General features: G+C 33.4%; 1 protein-coding gene across 1 annotated transcript; it reads right to left on the bottom strand.

Annotated features, from left to right (window-relative positions):
• Positions 1-6,364: 6,364 nt before the first annotated feature.
• On the bottom strand, positions 6,365-21,790 carry LOC119613920. The gene is made up of 9 exons (XM_037969992.1): positions 20,535-21,790; positions 14,469-15,236; positions 14,329-14,408; positions 10,777-10,875; positions 10,273-10,529; positions 9,891-10,082; positions 7,267-7,436; positions 7,032-7,208; positions 6,365-6,975 (listed from the first exon to the last, which is right to left on the bottom strand). Exons 1-9 carry the CDS (start codon positions 21,475-21,477, stop codon positions 6,668-6,670), a joined length of 2,994 nt encoding a protein of 997 aa, XP_037825920.1. The 5' UTR covers positions 21,478-21,790; the 3' UTR covers positions 6,365-6,667.
• Between the last annotated feature and the right edge of the window lie 202 nt (positions 21,791-21,992).

The raw sequence follows: 21,992 nt of genomic DNA, 5'->3' as shown, positions 1-21,992 counted from the left end.
TAGTCTAGTCTATAGTCTAGTCTATAGTCTAGTCTATAGTATCTATAGTATAGTCTGTAGTCTAGTCTATAGTCTAGTCTATAGTCTAGTCTAGTCTATAGTCTAGTATATAGTCTAGACTTGTCTAGTCTAGTCTATAGACTAGTTGACAGACTAATCTATAGAGTAGTTCACAGTCTAGTCTATAGACTAGTTCACGGTCTAGTCTATTGACTAGTTCACAGTCTAGTCTATAGACTAGTTCACAGTCTAGTCTATAGACTAGTTCACAGTCTAGTCTAGTCTATAGTATAGTCTATAGTCTAGTTTATAGTCTAGTCTATAGTCTAGTTTATAGTCTAGTCTATAGTCTAGTCTATGGTCTAGTCTATAGTCTAGTCTATAGTCTAGTCTATAGTTTAGTCTATAGTCTAGTCTAGTTCTGTTCTAGTTCTGTTCTAGTTCTGTTCTGTACTACTTCTGTTCTGTTCTAGTTCTGTTCTAGTTCTGTTCTAGTTCTGTTCTAGTTCTGTTCTTGTTCTGTTCTAGTTCTGTTCTAGTTCTGTTCTAGTTCTGTTCTGTTCTAGTTCTTTTCTAGTTCTGTTCTAGTTCTGTTCTAGTTCTGTTCTAGTTCTGTTCTAGTTCTGTTCTAGCTATGTTCTAGTTCTGTTCTAGTTCTGTTCTAGTTCTGTTCTAGTTCTGTTCTAGTTCTGTTCTAGTTCTGTTCTAGTTCTGTTCTAGTTCTGTTCTAGTTCTGTTCTAGATCAGTTCTAGTTTAGTTCAGGCCATCGATAGATAGATTCTGTAGTAACAATGTATGTTGATTTTAAATTGTTTTAAAAAAGTAATTTCTTTAAAATGACCTTGAGAATTTTTGTTATTTTTTACAAACTCATTCCCTTCAAATCTGCAGCATAATTTTGGGGATATTGTTTGTGCATATTTATGGTTCGGTGAAATGTTATAGATGGATTTATTCTCTTGTGTAGATATGTGCTAGAGCATTGAGGATGCTTGTTGTGCACTTGTGTATGTTTGGATTTTGTAAAAGTATTGGTTTTTTTAACAGGAGTAAAGGATGTTGATGGTTGATGATTTTACTGTTGTCAATGCAAAGAAAAAATAAGGCTGGAATTCTGTTTTTCTCATTTCATTTTGGGACCGACGAAATTTCCTTTTCCTACACTTGAATGATTTGGTGGGTATTCTGTAGCTGTTTATATCAGTTTGTTTTTTCTTCATTTTCCATTTGTTCTTAATAAAAGTTATTTAAGAAATAAATGGCATGTCTTACAGTTTAAATAGGTGGTTTTTCGGGAGATGTATTAAGAAAGTGTGTTTGTGTGTCTTATATATATTTAAATTTTGTGTCAGACATGTTTGAAAAATAAATTGTTTAAAATATTTAATTTAAAAAAGGAACTGGTTTAAACATGAATTTTATAAATCTCAATTCTTTTCGGACAGGCTTAAGATTTTTACTTACTGCCTCCTGTTTCCTTGCAGCCCCTAAAAGCCTGCTTTCTTATTATTATTTTCTTTAAGCCTAAAGTATTTACTTACTTCAGGTTTTTCATGTAATGTATCTCTTTGTTAAACATATACCTCAAATGGATTTATTAGAGTATAAGTTGTAGAAGTTATTTTAGCACAAATCCTTAAGGGGATTTTTAGGGATGGGATAATAAACTGCAAAAAATCCCTTAAGAAAATTATTTACTGTTACTTTCGTTATAATACTCTCTATATATTTATTGTGTTTTTATTTGTCTATTTGTTATTTGCTGAACGTGTTTTAGTAGTACATTAACAACATAAATGTAGTGTATTTTTAAACTGTTTATACAACATTATTTTAAAAGCATATTCTAAGGCAGTTGCTGTATAATAAAACATGTGTTTTGGTTCGTTGTATTTAAAAGGAAAATTTGCTTTGTTAAAATATGTATTTGTATGGGCCTGTAAATGTATTTTTTTTGTATTTTGCCAAATTCATGTATTGTTTCGTTAGTTGTTTTCTTATTTGAGATTTTGTGTAAAAGTAACAGCTGTTGGTGGTTGGATAACAATAGGTAGAATAATACACAAAAACGATAATAAGTGTATTTTGGTGCCGGAAAGCTACACCCATTTCATTTCTAGTTCTGATCTAGTTTTGATCTAGTTCTGTTCTAGTTCTGTTCTAGTTCTGTTCTAGTACTGCTCTAGTTCTGTTCTAGTTCTGTTCTAGTTCTGTTCTAGTTCTGTTCTAGTTCTGTTCTAGTTCTAGTTATGTTCTAGTTCTGTTCTAGTTATGTTCTAGTTCTGTTCTAGTTCTGTTCTAGTTCTGTTCTAGTTCTGTTCTAGTTCTGTTCTAGTTCTGTTCTAGTTCTGTTCTAGTTCTGTTCTAGTTCTGTTCTAGTTCTGTTCTAGTTCTGTTCTAGTTCTGTTCTAGTTCAGTTCTAGTTCTGTTCTAGTTCTGTTCTAGTTCTGTTCTAGTTCTGTTCTAGTTCTGTTCTAGTTCTGTTCTGTTCTAGTTCTGTTCTAGCTCTGTTTTAGTTGTCTTCTAGTTGTGTTCTAGTTGTGTTCTAGTTGTGTTCTAGTTGTATTCTAGTTGTGTTCTAGTTGTATTCTAGTTGTGTTCTAGGTTGTATTTAGTTGTGTTTTAGTTGTGTTTTTGTTGTGGTTCTTGTTGTGTTCTAGTTGTGTTTTAGTTGTGTTCTAGTTGTGTTCTAGTTGTGTTCTAGTTGTGTTCTAGTTCTGTTCTAGTTCTGTTCTAGTTCTGTTCTAGTTCTGTTCTAGTTCTGTTCTAGTTCTGTTCTAGTTCTGTCTAGTTCTGTTCTGGTTGTGTTCTGGTTGTGTTCTAGTCGTGTTCTAGTTCTGTTCTAGTTCTGTTCTAGTTCTGTTCTAGTTCTGTTCCAGTTCTGTTCTAGTTCTGTTCTGGTTCTAGTTCTGTTCTAGTTCTGTTCTAGTTCTGTTCTAGTTCTAGTTCTTTCTAGTTCTGTTCTAGTTCTAGTTCTGTTCTAGTTCTGTTCTAGTTCTGTTCTGTTGTTCTGTTCCGTTCTAGTTCTTGTTCTGTTTTGTTCTAGTTCTGTTCTAGGTCTGTTCTAGTTCTGTTCTAGTTCTGTTCTAGTTTCTGTTCTAGTTCTGTTCCAGTTCTGTTCTAGTTCTGTTCCAGTTCTGCTCTAGTTCTGTTCCAGTTCTGCTCTAGTTCTGCTCTAGTTCTGCTCTAGTTCTGCTCTAGTTCTGTTCTAGTACAGTTCTAGTTCTGTTCTAGTTCTGTTCTAGTTCTGTTCTAGTTCTGTTCTAGTTCTGTTCTAGTTCTGTTCTAGTTCTGTTCTAGTTCTGTTCTAGTTCTGTTCTAGTTCTGTTCTAGTTCTGTTCTAGTTCTGTTCTAGTTCTGTTCTAGTTCTGTTCTAGTTCTGTTCTAGTTCTGTTCTAGTTCTGTTCTAGTTCTGTTCTAGTTCTGTTCTAGTTCTGTTCTAGTTCTGTTCTAGTTCTGTTCTAGTTCTGTCTAGTTCTGTTCTAGTTTCTGTTCTGTTCTAGTTCTGTTCTAGTTCTAGCTCTGTTGTTAGTTGTCTTCTAGTTGTGTTCTAGTTGTGTTCTAGTTGTGTTCTAGTTGTATTCTAGTTGTGTTCTAGTTGTATTCTAGTTGTGTTCTAGTTGTATTTTAGTTGTGTTTTAGTTGTGTTTTTGTTGTGTTCTTGTTGTGTTCTAGTTGTGTTTAGTTTGTGTTCTAGTTGTGTTCTAGTTGTGTTCTAGTTCTTGTTCTAGTTCTGTTCTAGTTCTGTTCTAGTTCTGTTCTAGTTCTGTTTCCAGTTCTGTTCTAGTTCTGTTCTAGTTCTGTTCTAGTTCTGTTCTAGTTCTGCTTTTCTAGTTCTGTTCTAGTTCTGTTCTAGTTCTAGTTCTGTTCTAGTTCTGTTCTAGTTCTGTTCTAGTTCTGTTCTAGTTCTGTTCTGTTGTTCTGTTCCGTTCTTGTTCTGTTTTGTTCTAGTTCTGTTCTAGGTTGTCTAGTTCTGTTCTAGTTCTGTTCTAGTTCTGGTCTAGTTCTGTTCTAGTTCTGTTCCAGTTCTGTTCTAGTTCTGTTCCAGTTCTGCTCTAGTTCTGTTCCAGTTCTGCTCTAGTTCTGCTCTAGTTCTGCTCTAGTTCTGTTCTAGTACAGTTCTAGTTCTGTTCTAGTTCTGTTCTAGTTCTGTTCTAGTTCTGTTCTAGTTCTGTTCTAGTTCTGTTCTAGTTCTGTTCTAGTTCTGTTCTAGTTCTGTTCTAGTTCTGTTCTAGTTCTGTTCTAGTTCTGTTCTAGTTCTGTCTATTCTGTTCTAGTTCTGTTCTAGTTCTGTTCTAGTTCTGTTCTAGTTCTGTTTCTAGTTCTGTTCTAGTTCTGTTCTAGTTCTGTTCTAGTTCTGTTCTAGTTCTGTTCTAGTTCTGTTCTAGTTCTGTTCTGTTAGTTCTGTTCTAGTTCTGTTCTGTTCTAGTTCTGTTCTAGTTCTGTTCTAGTTCTAGTTCTGTTCTAGTTCTGTTCTAGTTCTGTTCTAGTTCTGTTCTAGTTCGGTTCTAGTTCTGTTCTAGTTCTGTTCTAGTTCTGTTCTAGTTCTGTTCTAGTTCTGTTTCTAGTTCTGTTCTAGTTCTGTTCTAGTTCTGTTCTAGTTTCTGTTCTAGTTCTGTTCTAAGTTCTGTTCTAGTTCTGTTCTAGTTCTGTTCTAGTTCTGTTCTAGTTCTGTTCTGTGTTCTAGTTCTGTTCTAAACTCTGTTTTAAGTTGTCTTCTAGTTGTGTTCTAGTTGTGTTCTAGTTGTGTTGTCTAGTTGTATTCTAGTTGTGTTCTAGTTGTATTCTAGTTGTGTTCTAGTTGTATTTTAGTTGTGTTTTAGTTGTGTTTTTGTTGTGTTCTTGTTGTGTTCTAGTTGTGTTTTAGTTGTGTTCTAGTATGTGTTCTAGTTGTGTTCTAGTTGTGATCTAGTTCTGTTCCTAGTTCTGTTCTAGTTCTGTTCTAGTTCTGTTTTCTAGTTCTGTTCTAGTTCTGTTCTGGTTGTGTTCTAGTCTGTTCTAGTTCTGTTCTAGTTCTGTTCTAGTTCTGTTCTAGTTCTGTTCTAGTTCTGTTCTAGTTCTGTTCTAGTTCTGTTCTAGTTCTGTTCTAGTTCTGTTCTAGTTCTGTTCTAGTTCTGTTCTAGTTCTGTTCTAGTTCTCTAGTTCTAGTTCTAGTTCTGTTCTAGTTCTGTTCTAGTTCTGTTCTAGTTCTGTTCTGTTTCTGTTTCGTTCTAGTTCTTGTTCTGTTTTGTTCTACTAGTTCTGTTCTAGTCTGTTCTAGTTCTGTTCTAGTTCTGTTCTAGTTCTGTTCCAGTTCTGTTCTAGTTCTGTTCCAGTTCTGCTAGTTCTGTTCCAGTTCTGCTCTAGTTCTGCTCTAGTTCTGTTCTAGTACAGTTCTAGTTCTGTTCTAGTTCTGTTCTAGTTCTGTTCTAGTTCTGTTCTAGTTCTGTTCTAGTTCTGTTGTTCTAGTTCTGTTCTAGTTCTGTTCTAGTTCTGTTCTAGTTCTGTTCTAGTTCTGTTCTAGTTCTGTTCTAGTTCTGTTCTAGTTCTGTTTCTAGTTCTGTTCTAGTTCTGTTCTGTTCTAGTTCTGTTCTAAGTTCTGTTCTAGTTCTGTTCTAGTTCTGTTCTAGTTCTGTTCTGTTCTAGTTCTGTTCTAGTTCTGTTCTAGTTCTGTTCTAGTTCTGTTCTAGTTCTGTTCTAGTTCTGTTCTAGTTCTGTTCTAGTTCTGTTCTAGTTCTGTTCTAGTTCTGTTCTAGTTCTGTTCTAGTTCTGTTCTAGTTCTGTTCTAGTTCTGTTCTAGTTCTGTTCTAGTTCTGTTCTAGTTCTGTTCTAGTTCTGTTCTAGTTCTGTTCTAGTTCTGTTCTAGTTCCTGTTCTAGTTCTGTTCTAGTTCTGTTCTAGTTCTGTTCTAGTTCTGTTTTAGTTCTGTTCTAGTTCTGTTCTAGTACTATTCTACTTCTGCTCTATTTCTGCTCTATTTCTGTTTTAGTTCTGTTCTACTTCTGTTGTAGTTCCTTCTAGTTCTGTTCTAGTTCTAGTTTATTTCCTTATGGAAACAGTGTATTTTACTCATAGAAATCAGGTTTTTGTGTTAAAAGTAGCTTCTGCTATTGAATATTAAACTAGATTAAATATTCTTTGTATTTATTTGCCGATTTGTTAACAAAATGTATTCAAAAAGCAAACCTATTCAATATTTAACAGATTTAGCAATATGACTCCTAAAAGTAGGCAATAAGTTTTAATATCTTTTTCAAAAAGATAATAGCACAAAGAGGGTTAAAGAGAGATTAATATAAATTTATTTAAATTTATTAGGGATTTAAGTCAAATGTCCCGACTGTTTATCCGTGCTACAGAAAAGATAATTTGATGAAAAATGTTTGACTTAAATATAAATTTATTTTTATATAACTATTAAACAAAATAATACACATATTACTTAATTGTTCAAGAAAAAAAAAAAGTAAAATATTTACAAAGGATATTTTAAAACTAAAATAAACTTAATTATATAAAGGCAAGAATATAAAATCATTTGGTTAAATCCGATAATCTTAAAACTAAACCACCTCTAACCTTTATTTAAAGTACTACAACTTAAATGCTACTAAATTATTATAAAAAACAGTCACTAGAATTTCAAAAAAGTATAATATTCTATTTACAAACAAACTACAAACTTTTTCTATTTACGAAAAATGATCTTAAGCAACCGTATAACCGGTGCCTCAAATACCACCGATATGAAAAAGGCCACTATGAAAGAGACCACCGCATTTCCCAGAAATATAATCAATATAAAAACATTACTCAGATGAATTGTGCCATCCATGCGATAGGCTGTGATTAGCATTATAACGGGATGTATTAAATAGGTACAATAGGTAAGACGTGATAAGGGCCATAGGCAGCGGTAGGATAGTATGCGATTCATGGTGGGCGAAAGATTCCAACAGCAGGATAAGACCACCCAAATTAAACCGAAGCCAAAGGCTAAAATTAAGAAACTTTTCTTAGAGAACATTTTACACAAAAAATACCTTCCTTACCTGTATGACCTATGCTCACATAAAACGCTGTGGTCACCTCATTAAGTTCCCCCTGCCACACCCCAAATATTATCACTATAATCAAGCCCAAACTCAAAACCCACAGTAAATTATTTACCCGTTGCGATATTTTAGGGGGAGAGCGTACTTTGAATATTATATAACCAGCCAACATGCCTGTAAAGAAAAATTTTTATTAAATATATTTTTTATAATTTTTACTTCTCTAACTGACCCATTATATAGGGACCCACTCTTTGCCATGGTTTGTCATAGAGGAAATCAAATGATTCAAAGGGTTTCGCCACTTTGTGTGTATAGTGATAACGTAGAGATATTAATCCGGATACTCCCCAGGAAGAAACCAGAAAAGTGCAAATAGTAAGGACCATGGTTTTGAAATATCTAGGAAAAAAATTTATCAAAAAAACTATTAGTTGATCTTTTGACCCGATCTGTAGTAGACATAATATTCAGAACTAGAATAGAACTAGAACAGAACAGAACTAGAACAAAACTAGAACAAAACTAGAACAGAACTAGAACAGAACTAGAACAGAACTAGAACAGAACTAGAACAGAACTAGAACAGAACTAGAACAGAACTAGAACAGAACTAGAACAGAACTAGAACGGAACTAGAACTGAACTAGAACAGAACTAGAACAGAACTAGAACAGAACTAGAACAGAACTAGAACAGAACTAGAACAGAACTAGAACAGAACTAGAACAGAACTAGAACAGAACTAGAACAGAACTAGAACAGAACTAGAACAGAACTAGAACAGAACTAGAACAGAACTAGAACAGAACTAGAACAGAACTAGAACAGAACTAGAACAGAACTAGAACAGAACTAGAACAGAACTAGAACAGAACTAGAACAGAACTAGAACAGAACTAGAACAGAACTAGAACAGAACTAGAACAGAACTAGAACAGAACTAGAACAGAACTAGAACAGAACTAGAACAGAACTAGAACAGAACTAGAACAGAACTAGAACAGAACAAGAACAGAACTAGAACAGAACTGGAACAGAACTAGAACTGAGCTAGAACTGAACTAAAACTGAACTAAAACTGAACTAAAACTGAACTAAAACTGAACTAAAACTGAACTAAAACTGAACTAAAACTGAACTAGAACAGAACTAGAACAGAACTAGAACAGAACTAGAATAGAACTAGAATAGAACTAGAACAGAACTAGAACAGAACTAGAACAGAACTAGAACAGAACTAGAACAGAACTAGAACAGAACTTAGAACAGAACTAGAACAGAACTAGAACAGAACTAGAACAGAACTAGAACAGAACTAGAACAGAACTAGAGCAGAACAGAACTAGAACAGAACTAGAACAGAACTAGAACAGAACTAGAATAGAACTAGAACAACAGAACAGACAGAACTAGAACAGAACTAGAACAGAACTAGAAAGAACTAGAACAGAACTAGAACAGAACTAGAACAGAACTAGAACAGAACTAGAACAGAACTAGAACAGAACTAGAACAGAACTAGAACAGAACTAGAACAGAAACTAGAACAGAACTAGAACAGACTAGAACTAGAACTAGAACAGAACTAGAACTAGAACAGAACTAGAACAGAACTAGAACAGAACTAGAACAGACTAGAACAGAACTAAACAGAACTAGAACAGAACTAGAACAGAACTAGAACAGAACTAGAACAGAACTAGAACAGAACTAGAACAGAACTAGAACAGAACTAGGACTGAGCTAGAACTGAAATAGAACTGAACTATTACTGAACTATAACTGAACTAGAACAGACTAGAACAGAACTAGAACAGAACTAGAACAGAACTAGAACAGAACTAGAACAGAACTAGAACAGAACTAGAACAGAACTAGAACAGAACTAGAACAGAAACTAGAACAGAACTAGAACAGAACTATAACAGAACTGAACAGAACTAGAACTAGAACGAACTAGAACAGAACTAGAACAGAACTAGAGCAGAACTAGAGCAGAACAGAACTAGAGCAGAACAGAACTAGAACAGAACTAGAACAGAACTAGAATAGAACTAGAACAGAACAGAACAGAACTAGAAACAGAACTAGAACAGAACTAGAACAGAACTAGAACAGAACTAGAACAGAACTAGAACAGAACTAGAACAGAACTAGAACAGAACTAGAACAGAACTAGAACAGAACTAGAACAGAACTAGAACAGAACTAGAACTAGAACAGAACTAGAACTAGAACAGAACTAGAACAGAACTAGAACAGAACTAGACAGAACTAGAACTGAGCTAGAAACTGAAATAGAACTGAACTATTACTGACAACTGAATAGAACGAACTAGAACAGAACTAGACAGAACTAGAACAGAACTAGAACAGAACTAGAACAGAACTAGAACAGAACTAGAACAGAACTAGAACAGAACTAGAACAGAACTAGAACAGAACTAGAACAGAACTAGAACAGAACTAGAACCGAACTACTAGAACAGAACTAGAACAGAACTAGAACAGAACTAGAACAGAACTAGAACAGAACTAGAACAGAACTAGAACAGAACTAGAACAGAACTAGAACAGAACTAGAACAGAACTAGAACAGAACTAGAACAGAACTAGAACAGAACTAGAACAGAACTAGAACAGAACTAGAACAGAACTAGAACAGAACTAGAACAGAACTAGAACAGAACTAGAACAGAACTAGAACAGAAATAGAACAGAACTAGAGCTAGAGCTAGCATTCTACTAAGAATTTATTCAATAAAATTGTCAGTTAAGTCCTTTCTCAAAAACCTTATTAAATTCTATATTCTTTTGGAAATTTTTCAATTATTTTCATCTTCGAGCTCTTACCTAGCTGACAGTATCAATAACAAGGTAGCCATTATATAGAATTGCATATCATTAGCCATGTACCAGCTCCATATCATACAGATTTCAGTTAATGGATAAAAATTATTTATATACAATATGTTGCGCCACCAATATTTGCTGCAGGTGTTTGGTAGAACAGTGGGCTGGAAGACCGAACCATCGAAAGTTTGTCTAAGGAATAAATTAAGAAAAAATAGGACATTATTTCCTAAAGAATTGGAATAAGGTTATGATGCTTGGCAATGAAATTTTTTCAAATATTTCATATATTTTTTGTTATTTTGAACCACTGTCCGTTTTAAACAAACATCATCATGAATACATTTCATTTTCAATTTTATGCTTTTTGGCGCATACTCACCTTAAGGCAAAATCATTGAAAAATATCACAAACAAATAAGCGGGCGTTAAACGTATGTATCGGTACACCACCAATATGACGGTATCGACAAAGCCTTTTTTCATATATTTGGTTGAATCCTCGGCATCCTTTTTCATGCTCTTCAAATATAATAATGTTACCAAAAAACCACTTATAAAGAAAAATGTATCAACGGAAAATGTGGCATTGCCAACAATTTGATACCAAGGTGAACGTTCGACCATGATGCGTCTGAACTATGAATACGAATTGAAATAGAAATAGAAATTATAAAAATAGTTAAATATTTGTGATGTCAAAGCCAGATAGTTAGAATCAAAATAAAATTGAACAAAAATAGAAATCCTTTGCGTACAAGGTCATTTTATGTTTATTTTGTGTATAAGGAAATGTTGTTGTGTTTTACCGGAAACGGAAATCTATTTCTGTTCTTAGAAAATACAATTTATTATCGTTTTTTTTTTTTTTTTTTTGTCTATTTACTCGATTTTCTCCAATATTAAACATTTGCAAGTATGTGTGCACCATTATGGTCCATAAAACGGAGATGACGCGTAAACCATGAACACAGGATGTTTGTGTCTGTAACAGAGAGAGAGAGAGAGAGCGAGAGAGAAGGATGAAAAGAATAATTGTTTTCGAAGAAAAGATAATTGATAAAAGTTTTATCAATTATTTTTTTTATCATAAAACACATACATACGTTTATTTTTTAAATAAATTAAATGAAGATACTATATATACATATCTATAGCCTATTCTATAGATTAGTCTGTAGACTGATCTGTAAATTAGTTTATATACTAGTCTATAGACTGATCTATTGACTAGTCAATATACTGTTTTATCGACTAGTCTAAAGACTAATCTATAAACCGGACTAAAGACTGATCTATAGACTAGTGTAAAGACTGTTCTATAGATTGATCTATAAACTGGGGTATAGATTGATCTATGAATTAGTCTATAGACGGATCTATAGACTGATCTATAGATTGGTCTATAGACTGATCTATAGACTGGTCTATAGACTGATCTATAGACTGGTCTATAGACTGATCTATAGACTGGTCTATAGACTGATCTATATACTGGTCTATAGACTGATCTATAGAATGGTCTGTAGAATGATCTATAGACTAGTCTATAGAATGATCTATAGGCTAGTGTATAGACTGATCTATAGACCGATCTATAGACTAGTCTATAGACTGATCTATAGATTAGTACATAGACTGATCTATAAACCGGACTAAAGACTAATTTATAGACTAGTGTAAAGGCTGTTCTATAGATTGATCTATATACTGGTCTATAGATATTAGTCTATAGATTGATCTATAGACTGATCTATAGATTGATCTATAGACTGATCTATAGATTGGTCTATAGACTGATCTATAGACTGATCTATAGACTGGTCTATAGACTGGTCTATAGACTGATCTATAGACTGGTCTATAGACTGATCTATATACTGGTCTATAGACTGATCTATAGAATGGTCTATAGAATGATCTATAGACTAGTCTATAGAATGATCTATAGGCTAGTGTATAGACTGATCTATAGACCGATCTATAGACTAGTCTATAGACTGATCTATAGATTAGTACATAGACTGATCTATAAACCGGACTAAAGACTGATCTATAGACTAGTGTAAAGACTGTTCTATAGATTGATCTATAAACTGGGGTATAGATTGATCTATGAATTAGTCTATAGACGGATCTATAGACTGATCTATAGATTGGTCTATAGACTGATCTATATACTGGTCTATAGACTGATCTATAGAATGGTCTATAGGCTGATCTATAGAATAGTCTATAGAATGATCTATAGACTAGTCTATAGAATGATCTATAGGCTAGTGTATAGACTGATCTATAGACCGATCTATAGACTAGTCTATAGACTGATCTATAGATTAGTACATAGACTGATCTATAAACCGGACTAAAGACTAATTTATAGACTAGTGTAAAGGCTGTTCTATAGATTGATCTATATACTGGTCTATAGATATTAGTCTATAGATTGATCTATAGACTGATCTATAGATTGATCTATAGACTGATCTATAGATTGATCTATAGACTGATCTATAGATTGGTCTATAGACTGATCTATAGACTGATCTATAGACTGGTCTATAGACTGGTCTATAGACTGATCTATAGACTGACCTATAGACTGGTCTATAGACTGATCTATAGACTAGTCTATAGAATGATCTATAGACTAGTGTATAGAATGATCTGTAGACTAGTCTATAGAATGATCAAGAGGCTAGTGTATAGACTGATCTATAGACAGATCTATAGACTAGTCTATAGACTGATCTATAGATTAGTACATAGACTGATCTATAAACCGGACTAAAGACTAATTTATAGACTAGTGTTAAGACTGTTCTATAGATTGATCTATAAACTGGGGTATATATTGATCTATAAATCAGTCTACAGATTGATCTATAGACGGATCTATAGACCGATCTATAGACTGGTCTATAGACTGATCTATAGACTGGTCTATAGTCTGGTCTATAGACTGATCTATAGACTGACCTATAGACTGGTCTATAGACTGATCTATAGACTAGTCTATAGAATGATCTATAGACTAGTGTATAGAGTGATCTATAGACTAGTCTATAGAATGATCTAGAGGCTAGTGTATAGACTGATCTATAGACTAGTCTATAGACTGATCTATAGATTAGTACATAGACTGATCTATAAACCAGACTAAATACTAATTTATAGACTAGTGTAAAGACTGTTCTATAGATTGATCTATAAATCGGTCTATAGATTGATCTATAAATCAGTCTATAGATTGATCTATAAATCAGTATATATATTGATCTATAGACTGTTCTATAGACTGATCTATAGACTGTTCTATATTCTGGTCTATAGACTAATCAGACTGGTCTACAGGCTGGTCTATAAACTAATCTATAGACTAATCTATAGACTCATGTTTAGACTGGTCTGTGGATTAATCTATTGACTGGTCTATAGATTGATCTATAGACTAGTCTATAGAATGATCTATAGATTAGTCTATAAAATGATCTATAGGATAGTGTATAGAATGATATAGAGACTAGTCTATAGACAAGATCTATATATTAATCTATAGACAGATATATAGCCTGTTCAATAGACAAGTCTAGAGACTGGTCTGTAGACAGGTATATAGACTGATCTACAGACTTGTTTATAGACCGTTCTATAGACAAATCTATAGACCATTCTACAGATTGGTCTATAGTCTATTCTATAAATTGATCTATAGACTGATTAAAGACTGATCTATAGATTAATCTATAGCCTGATCTATAGCCTGTTCAATAGACAAGTCTAGAGACTGATCTGCATATAGGTATATAGACTGATCTACAGACTTGTTGATAGACCGTTCTAGAGACAAATATATAGACTATTGTACAGATTGGGCTATAGTCTCTTCTATAAATTGATCTATAGACTTGACTAGTCTATAGACTGGTCTCTAAACTAGTCTTTAGACTATTCTATAGACTGGTCTATAGAGTGATCTGAAGACTGGTATATAGACTGATCTATAGATTGATCTATAGACTAGTCTATAGACTGATCAATAGAATAGTCTGATCTATAGGTTGATCTATGGACTGGTCTATAGATTTGTTTATGGACTGGTCTATAGACTAATCTTAAGATTGATCTATAGACTAATCTATAAACTTGTCTATAGAATAGTCTGTTGACTGATCTGGTCTTTACTCATATCTATAGACTGATCTATAGACTATTTTCTTAACTGATGTATAGACTATTCTATAGACTATTCTATATAGACTGATCTATAGACTAGTCTATAGACTGATCTGTGGACTAGTCTATACAGTGATCACTAGTCTATACAGTATTCACTAGTCTATAGACTGATCTATAGATTAGTGTATGCACTGATATATAGACTGATCTATTTATTATAGATCTTCGGTTATAAATCTTATTATGACTTTGAACTCACCTCTTTCTGTTGATCTATACTCAAAATAGTGCTGGCATTAGTTTGAAAGGCAAAACACAATAGCAGTTGTTCATGAAGACCTGCAATGAAAATACATTAACATTGCAAAGCCATTTGACTTAAACTTTCTTCAAACTTACCCAAAGGCTGCTTTGTCTCATACGTGCCGCCCGCTGCCGCATTATTTGTAGTCTCTATACGATATTCCACATCTTGAGCATGACTCGAGCAACCATTTCCATTCGTATTCATATCCTGTGGCATATTGTATTGTGTTTGAGAACTGGAAGATTTCTTGCCATTCACTTCTGTTTCCATTTCCACAACATTATTGTTCTCATTTAGATTGGACATTTGATATAATTCAAAGGTTTTGCCATTATCACTGGTTATATGATGGATTACAGGCTGCTCTATTTTAGAACCGCTAATTACCGCTATGGGAGCTTGATTTATTTGACTCTGTGTAAGTTTAGACTGAAACCAAGTGGCCGCTATTACCAGTAGTATCAATGTTAGCAAAAAACTGGCAAATATTTGAAAACGTAATTCCCGCCAATAACTGTATATACCCGGCACTGTGCGTACTCTTAAGATTTTCACTTGTGCCAACTGAGAGCTATTTAAAGCGATCAGCATTTGCGCATGAGGATCCATTTCAAGAATGTGTTGTACATCGAGGGCAGTACAGGATTTGGGTAAACACTCGCCTATTTGCAAATTAAATTGCAAAAGTTCAGGCAAAGCTAAATTGAAGGTCACTACCGCGGTGTAGAACTCAAATTCGAAATGTTTACGTTTCTCGGGATCTAGCTGGCGATTGAGTTCATAGCAGTTTTGTTTTTGACCCAACCATTTGTCGTTGCCAAAGAATAACTGACCTCTATAGCGACCGGACGAATCATAGGCTAAAGTGGGTGGATACAAATTGCTTATTTATTGTTCATAAAATTTATTTGCTTTTATTTATTGTTATAAATTTAAATTTGTTTAACAATTTTTTTTATAAAATTTCTACATCATTGATTGATGTTTCCAAGAAAAACAAGAATTGGAGCCATTTCGATTGAATTTAGTGAAGCATTAAAATGGTTTTTTAACCCTGAATTGTTAATTGACCGTTAAATTCATTGTTTGTTAAATTTATTATTTGTCTAGATTACTGTCCCCTTCTCTTGTCCTTTTCTTCTACCATAAATTTGAAAAATTTATTTTCAAATTCATTGTCGTTTTATATTTTGTAAAGATTTTTATTCCACACAATTCAATTATTAATCAATTGGAAAACATGCATAATCATGTTTTATGACTATAGACAGATACAAAATGTTCTATTGAATTTTTCATCATAAATCAACTATTAGAGAAAAATAAAATAATAGACAATGATTTATGAAATTATTGCCAAAAAAGGAAGCCTTGGTTTGGTAATGGCCAACGGAAGTATGAACATTTGAAATTTTATTGATGTAGTCACATTTTATTCAATCAATCATGATAATGAGCCAAGAAGTTTTGAAAAACAACATTTAATAACAATAATAAGAATTGACAATATTAAAAGCCGATTAAATAAATTGTATTTAACAAAATATACTCTAATCTATAAGACGGGCTAGAGTCTAGTCTATTGTCAGTAGTTTCTTGTCAAAACTATCGACTGATAGTCTAGTCTATAATATAGTCTATAGTCTAGTCTATAGTTTAGTCCATAGTCTAGTCTATTGACTAGTCTATAGTCTAGTCTATAGTCTAGTCTATTGTCTAGTCTATAGTCTAGTCTATAGTCTACTCTATAGTCTAGTCTATAGTCTAGTCTATAGTCTAGTCCATAGTCTACTCTATAGTCTAGTCTATAGTCTAGTCTATAGTCTAGTCCATAGTCTACTCTATAGTCTAGTCTATAGTCGAGTCTATAGTCTAGTCCATAGTCTAGTCCATAGTCTAGTCCATAGTCTAGTCCATAGTCTAGTCTATAGTCTAGTCCATAGACTAGTCTATAGTCTAGTCTATAGTCTAGTCCATAGTCTAGTCTATAGTGTAGTCTATAGTGTAGTCTATAGTCTAGTCTATAGTGTAGTCTATAGTGTAGTCTATAGTCTAGTCTATAGTCTAGTCTATAGTGTAGTCTATAGTCTAGTCCATAGTCTAGTCTATAGTCTAGTCTATAGTCTAGTCTATAGTCTAGTCTATAGTCTAGTCCATAGTCTAGTCTATAGTCTAGTCTATAGTCTAGTCTATAGTCTAGTCTATAGTATAGTCTTTAGTCTAGTCTATAGTATAGTCTAGTCTATAGTCTAGTCTATAGTCTAGTCTATAGTCTAGTCTATAGTCTATAGTCTAGTCTATAGTCTAGTCTATAGTCTAGTCTATAGTCTAGTCTATAGTCTAGTCTATAGTCTAGTCTATAGTCTATAGTCTAGTCTATAGTCTAGTCTATAGTCTAGTCTATAGTCTAGTCTATAGTCTAGTCTATAGTCTAGTCTATAGTCTAGTCTATAGTCTAGTCTATAGTCTAGTCTATAGTCTAGTCTATAGTCTAGTCTATAGTCTAGTCTATAGTCTAGTCTATAGTCTAGTCTATAGTCTAGTCTATAGTCTATAGTCTAGTCTATAGTCTAGTCTATAGTCTAGTCTATAGTCTATCTATAGTGTATATAGTCTAGTCTATAGTCTAGTCTATAGTCTAGTCTAGTCTAGTCTATAGTCTAGTCTATAGTCTAGTCTATAGTCTAGTCTATAGTCTAGTCTATAGTCTAGTCTATAGTCTAGTCTATAGTCTAGTCTATAGTCTAGTCTATAGTCTAGTCTATAGTCTAGTCTATAGTCTAGTCTATAGTCTAGTCTATAGTCTAGTCTATAGTCTAGTCTATAGTCTAGTCTATAGTCTAGTCTATAGTCTAGTCTATAGTCTAGTCTATAGTCTAGTCTATAGTCTAGTCTATAGTCTAGTCTATAGTCTAGTCTATAGTCTAGTCTATAGTCTAGTCTATAGTCTAGTCTATAGTCTAGTCTATAGTCTAGTCTATAGTCTAGTCTATAGTCTAGTCTATAGTCTAGTCTATAGTCTAGTCTATAGTCTAGTCTATAGTCTAGTCTATAGTCTAGTCTATAGTCTAGTCTATAGTCTAGTCTATAGTCTAGTCTATAGTCTAGTCTATAGTCTAGTCTATAGTCTAGTCTATAGTCTAGTCTATAGTCTAGTCTATAGTCTAGTCTATAGTCTAGTCTATAGTCTAGTCTATAGTCTAGTCTATAGTCTAGTCTATAGTCTAGTCTATAGTCTAGTCTATAGTCTAGTCTATCGTCTAGTCTATAGTCTAGTCTATAGTCTAGTCTATAGTCTAGTCGATAGTCTAGTCTATAGTCTAGTCTATAGTCTAGTCTATAGTCTAGTCTATAGTCTAGTCTATAGTCTAGTCTATAGTCTAGTCTATAGTCTAGTCTATAGTCTAGTCTATAGTCTAGTCTATAGTCTAGTCTATAGTCTAGTCTATAGTCTAGTCTATAGTCTAGTCTATAGTCTAGTCAATAGTCTAGTCTATAGTCTAGTCTATAGTCTAGTCTATAGTCTAGTCTATAGTCTAGTCTATAGTCTAGTCTATAGTCTAGTCTATAGTCGTCTATAGTCTAGTCTATAGTCTAGTCTATAGTCTAGTCATAGCCAGTCTATAGTCTAGTCTATAGTCTAGTCTATAGTCTAGTCTATAGTCTAGTCTATAGTCTAGTCTAGTCTAGTCTATAGTCTAGTCTATAGTTAGTCTATGTCTAGTCTATAGTCTAGTCTATAGTCTAGTATATAGTCTAGTCTAGTCTAGTCTATAGTCAGTCTATAGTTAGTCTATAGTCTAGTCTATAGTCCAGTCTATAGTCTAGTCTATAGTCTAGTCTATAGTCTAGTCTATAGTCTAGTCTAGTCTAGTCTATAGTCTAGTCTAGTCTATAGTCTAGTCTAGTCTAGTCTAGTCTAGTCTAGTAGTCTAGCTAGTCTAGTCTAGTCTAGACTAGTCTAGTCTAGTCTAGTCTATAGTAGTCTAGTCTATAGTCTAGTCTAGTCTATAGTCTAGTCTAGTCTAGTCTATAGTCTAGTCTAGTCTATAGTCTAGTCTATAGTCTAGTCTATAGTCTAGTCTATTGTCTAGTCTATAGTCTAGTCTATAGTCTACTCTATAGTCTAGTCTATAGTCTAGTCTATAGTCTAGTCTATAGTCTAGTCTATAGTCTAGTCTATAGTCTAGTCCATAGTCTACTCTATAGTCTAGTCTATAGTCTAGTCCATAGTCTAGTCCATAGTCTAGTCTATAGTCTAGTCTATAGTCTAGTCTATAGTCTAGTCCATAGTCTACTCTATAGTCTAGTCTATAGTCGAGTCTATAGTCTAGTCCATAGTCTAGTCTATAGTCTAGTCTATAGTCTAGTCCATAGTCTAGTCTATAGTGTAGTCTATAGTCTAGTCCATAGTCTAGTCTATAGTCTAGTCTATAGTCTAGTCTATAGTCTAGACTATGGACTAGACTATAGACTAGACTATAGACTAGACTATGGACTAGACTATAGACTAGACTATAGACTAGACTATAGACTAGACTATAGACTAGACTACAGACTAGACTATAGACTAGACTATAGACTAGACTATAGTCTATAGTCTAGTCTAGTCTAGTCTAGTCTAGTCTAGTCTAGTCTAGTCTAGTCTAGTCTAGTAGTCTAGTCTAGTCTAGTCTAGTCTAGTCTAGTCTAGTCTATTCTAGTCTATAGTCTAGTCTAGTCTAGTCTATAGTCTAGTCTAGTCTAGTCTAGTCTATAGTCTAGTCCATAGTCTAGTCTAGTCTAGTCTAGTCTAGTCTAGTCTAGTCTATAGTCTAGTCTATAGTCTAGTCTATAGTCTAGTCTATAGTCTAGTCTATAGTCTAGTCTATAGTCTAGTCTATAGTCTAGTCTATAGTCTAGTCTATAGTCAAGTCTATAGTCTAGTCTATAGTCTAGTCTATAGTCTAGTCTATAGTCTAGTCTATAGTCTAGTCTATAGTCTAGTCTATAGTTTAGTCTATAGTCTAGTCTATAGTTTAGTCTATAGTCTAGTCTATAGTCTAGTCTATAGTCTAGTCTATAGTCTAGTCTATAGTCTAGTCTATAGTCTAGTCTATAGTCTAGTCTATAGTCTAGTCTGTAGTCTAGTCTATAGTCTAGTCTATAGTCTAGTCTATAGTATAGTCTATAGTCTAGTCTATAGTCTATAGTCTAGTCTATAGTCTAGTCTATAGTCTAGTCTAGTCTTCTATAGTCTAGTCTATAGTCTAGTCTATAGTCTAGTCTATAGTCAAGTCTATAGTCTAGTCTATAGTCTAGTCTATAGTCTAGTCTATAGTCTAGTCTGTAGTCTAGTCTATAGTCTAGTCTATAGTCTAGTCTATAGTATAGTCTATAGTCTAGTCTATAGTCTAGTCTATAGTCTAGTCTATAGTCTAGTCTATAGTCTAGTATATAGTCTAGTCTATAGTCTAGTATATAGTCTAGTCTATAGTCTAGTCTATAGTCTAGTCTATAGTCTAGTCCATAGTCTAGTCTATAGTCTAGTCTATAGTCTAGTTTATAGTCTAGTCTATAGTCTAGTCTAGTCTATAGTCTAGTTTATAGTCTAGATCATAGTCTAGTCTATGACCTACTTTATAGCATAGTCTTCAGTGCAATCTATGATCTAGTCTAGTTTTAGTCTAGTCTATAGTCTGAAATCTAGCCTACGGTCTAATCTATATTCTAGTATATAGACTAGACTATAGTCTAGTATATAGACTAGTCTATAGTCTAGTGTATAGACTAGTCTATAGTCTAGTGTATAGACTAGTCTATAGTTTAGTATATAGACTAGTCTATAGTCTAGTATGTAGACTAGTCTATAGTCTAGTCTATAGACTATTCTATAGTCTAGGCTATGGTCTAGTCTATATACTAGTCTATAGTCTCGTCTACAGTCTCGTCTATAGTCTAGTCTGTTGTATAGATTATAGTCTAGTCTATAGTCTAGTATATAGACTAGTCTTTAGCAGTCTATAGTCTATTCTAGACATTGTTCTTTAATCTAGTCTTAGTCTGATTTATCGTCTAATCTATGTTGTGAGCTCCAGTCTTTACGTATTGCCTTGTTTAAAACCATACCTACATACTTTCTGGTCTAAAGAAAATATAAAATTAAATTTTCTACTCACCCCTTTGTGCCCAATGATAGTTTCCATGCAGCGCTGTCAAATAGGCCTGCAATTCGAGACCGCAACCGGTAGAAACTTTATTTCTTATATCCGAAGGCTGCCAATAGAAATGATCATACAAATTTGTTAAGATCTGAAAAACATTAGCCATTTGACGACTCTCTGCTGTAGCATTGTGCTCGGTAGTATCAGGAGGCGTTAAATAATGATCTAAACTGTTGTGATTATTTAAGCCCTTATGCAAGTCCTCGTGCTTTAGCAACTCACGGCCTTTTTTAATAGATTTTGATTTCATTATCTTGAATATATGAGGACTAACAGTGACCACATAGGAGGAGGGTAAGGTAGAGGGAGTCAGAATCGCTGTTGTGCTAGAAATGGAGCTGGGAGAAGAAGATTTTATGGCAGACTCCATAGTGCTGGCTACAAAGTCCACTTGGACATTTAAATCGTCTTGTAGGGAATCTGAATCGGGAGTCTTTATTATCTCCGAATAGGTTAAGGTGGAAACATCTGCTATAGTGGGGGCATCCTTTAACAATAGTTTCTCTTCATTGCTTAAATCTTTTTTCTTATAGGCCTCATGTTCCAAATCCTCTAAGTCACCTAAGTTGAAATCAAAGATAACAGGATGTAGATCCAAGTCTTTAACGGGTTTAGATTTCTCGTATATAGAAGAAGATTTTTCCAAGGGTGTGTAAGGTTTCTTTTTTACAGGCTTTAGAGGTAATACTTCCGGATTTAAGGGTTTATCTTTTTTGGTAGAAAACCCCTCCTCATGGACCTCATGCAAGATGGTAATATTGCTAGTGGAGGCCAATGTTTCGGGGATTAAAGTTGAGTTTAGTAATTCATTGGCCTGTGAAGAGGGTGTGTGAAACAGCAATATGTTGAGGGCTAGCGTTAGGGCCAGCATAGGACGTTTGGGATTTTTGAAGAACATTTTTTTAACTTTCTTTTAAATACTTTTCTAGACCCTGTCGTATGTTTTTGTAATTTATTTTTGTTTTTGTATTATTTTAATAAAGTTTTATTTTATTTTGAATTATTTCTTAAAAAAATTTGTTAAATTTTTAAAGTTCTTATTATAAAGTAGAAACATTTTCTGAAAGGTTGATATCTAGGATAATGGATATTCTCAGTTGTAAATACATTTAACAGGATTCTGAAATTAAAAAATGTTTATATGTTTTTATCCACTTTTCCAGTTTATTCTTTATTTTTTCTTTTATTGTATTTATTTTTCATTTAATTTGGATTTCCATTTAATTTATTTACATTTAAGTTAAATATCTTTTAATTCCCCTGTTCAAACACATTTTTTAATTTATTTGTTTATTTAACTTTTTTTTTGTTAAATTTATTTATTTATTTCATTTCCTTGTTTATATTTGTTTTCGTGATTTATTTTTGGAGGAAAACATTTACCAGTTTTTTATTTTGGTACGAGTATTTTTT

Source organism: Lucilia sericata, unplaced genomic scaffold, assembly GCF_015586225.1.
Source record: "Lucilia sericata isolate MDLA Ls3-8-SP2 unplaced genomic scaffold, ASM1558622v1 Contig002429F_arrow, whole genome shotgun sequence".
Classification (NCBI taxonomy): domain Eukaryota; kingdom Metazoa; phylum Arthropoda; class Insecta; order Diptera; family Calliphoridae; genus Lucilia; species Lucilia sericata.
This window is presented reverse-complemented; position numbering and strand designations above follow the sequence as displayed.

What these genes read in the sequence shown, in the direction of transcription:
- LOC119613920 (XM_037969992.1), bottom strand. Translation starts at nt 21,477, where the DNA reads ATGTTCTTCAAAAATCCCAAACGTCCTATGCTGGCCCTAACGCTAGCC. An exon ending in CTATCATTGGGCACAAAGGG is followed by an intron (nt 15,237 to 20,534) that starts GTGAGTAGAAAA and finishes CACCCACTTTAG; the next exon opens with CCTATGATTCGTCCGGTCGC. An exon ending in TGTGAGCATAGGTCATACAG is followed by an intron (nt 6,976 to 7,031) that starts GTAAGGAAGGTA and finishes TCTTAATTTTAG; the next exon opens with CCTTTGGCTTCGGTTTAATT.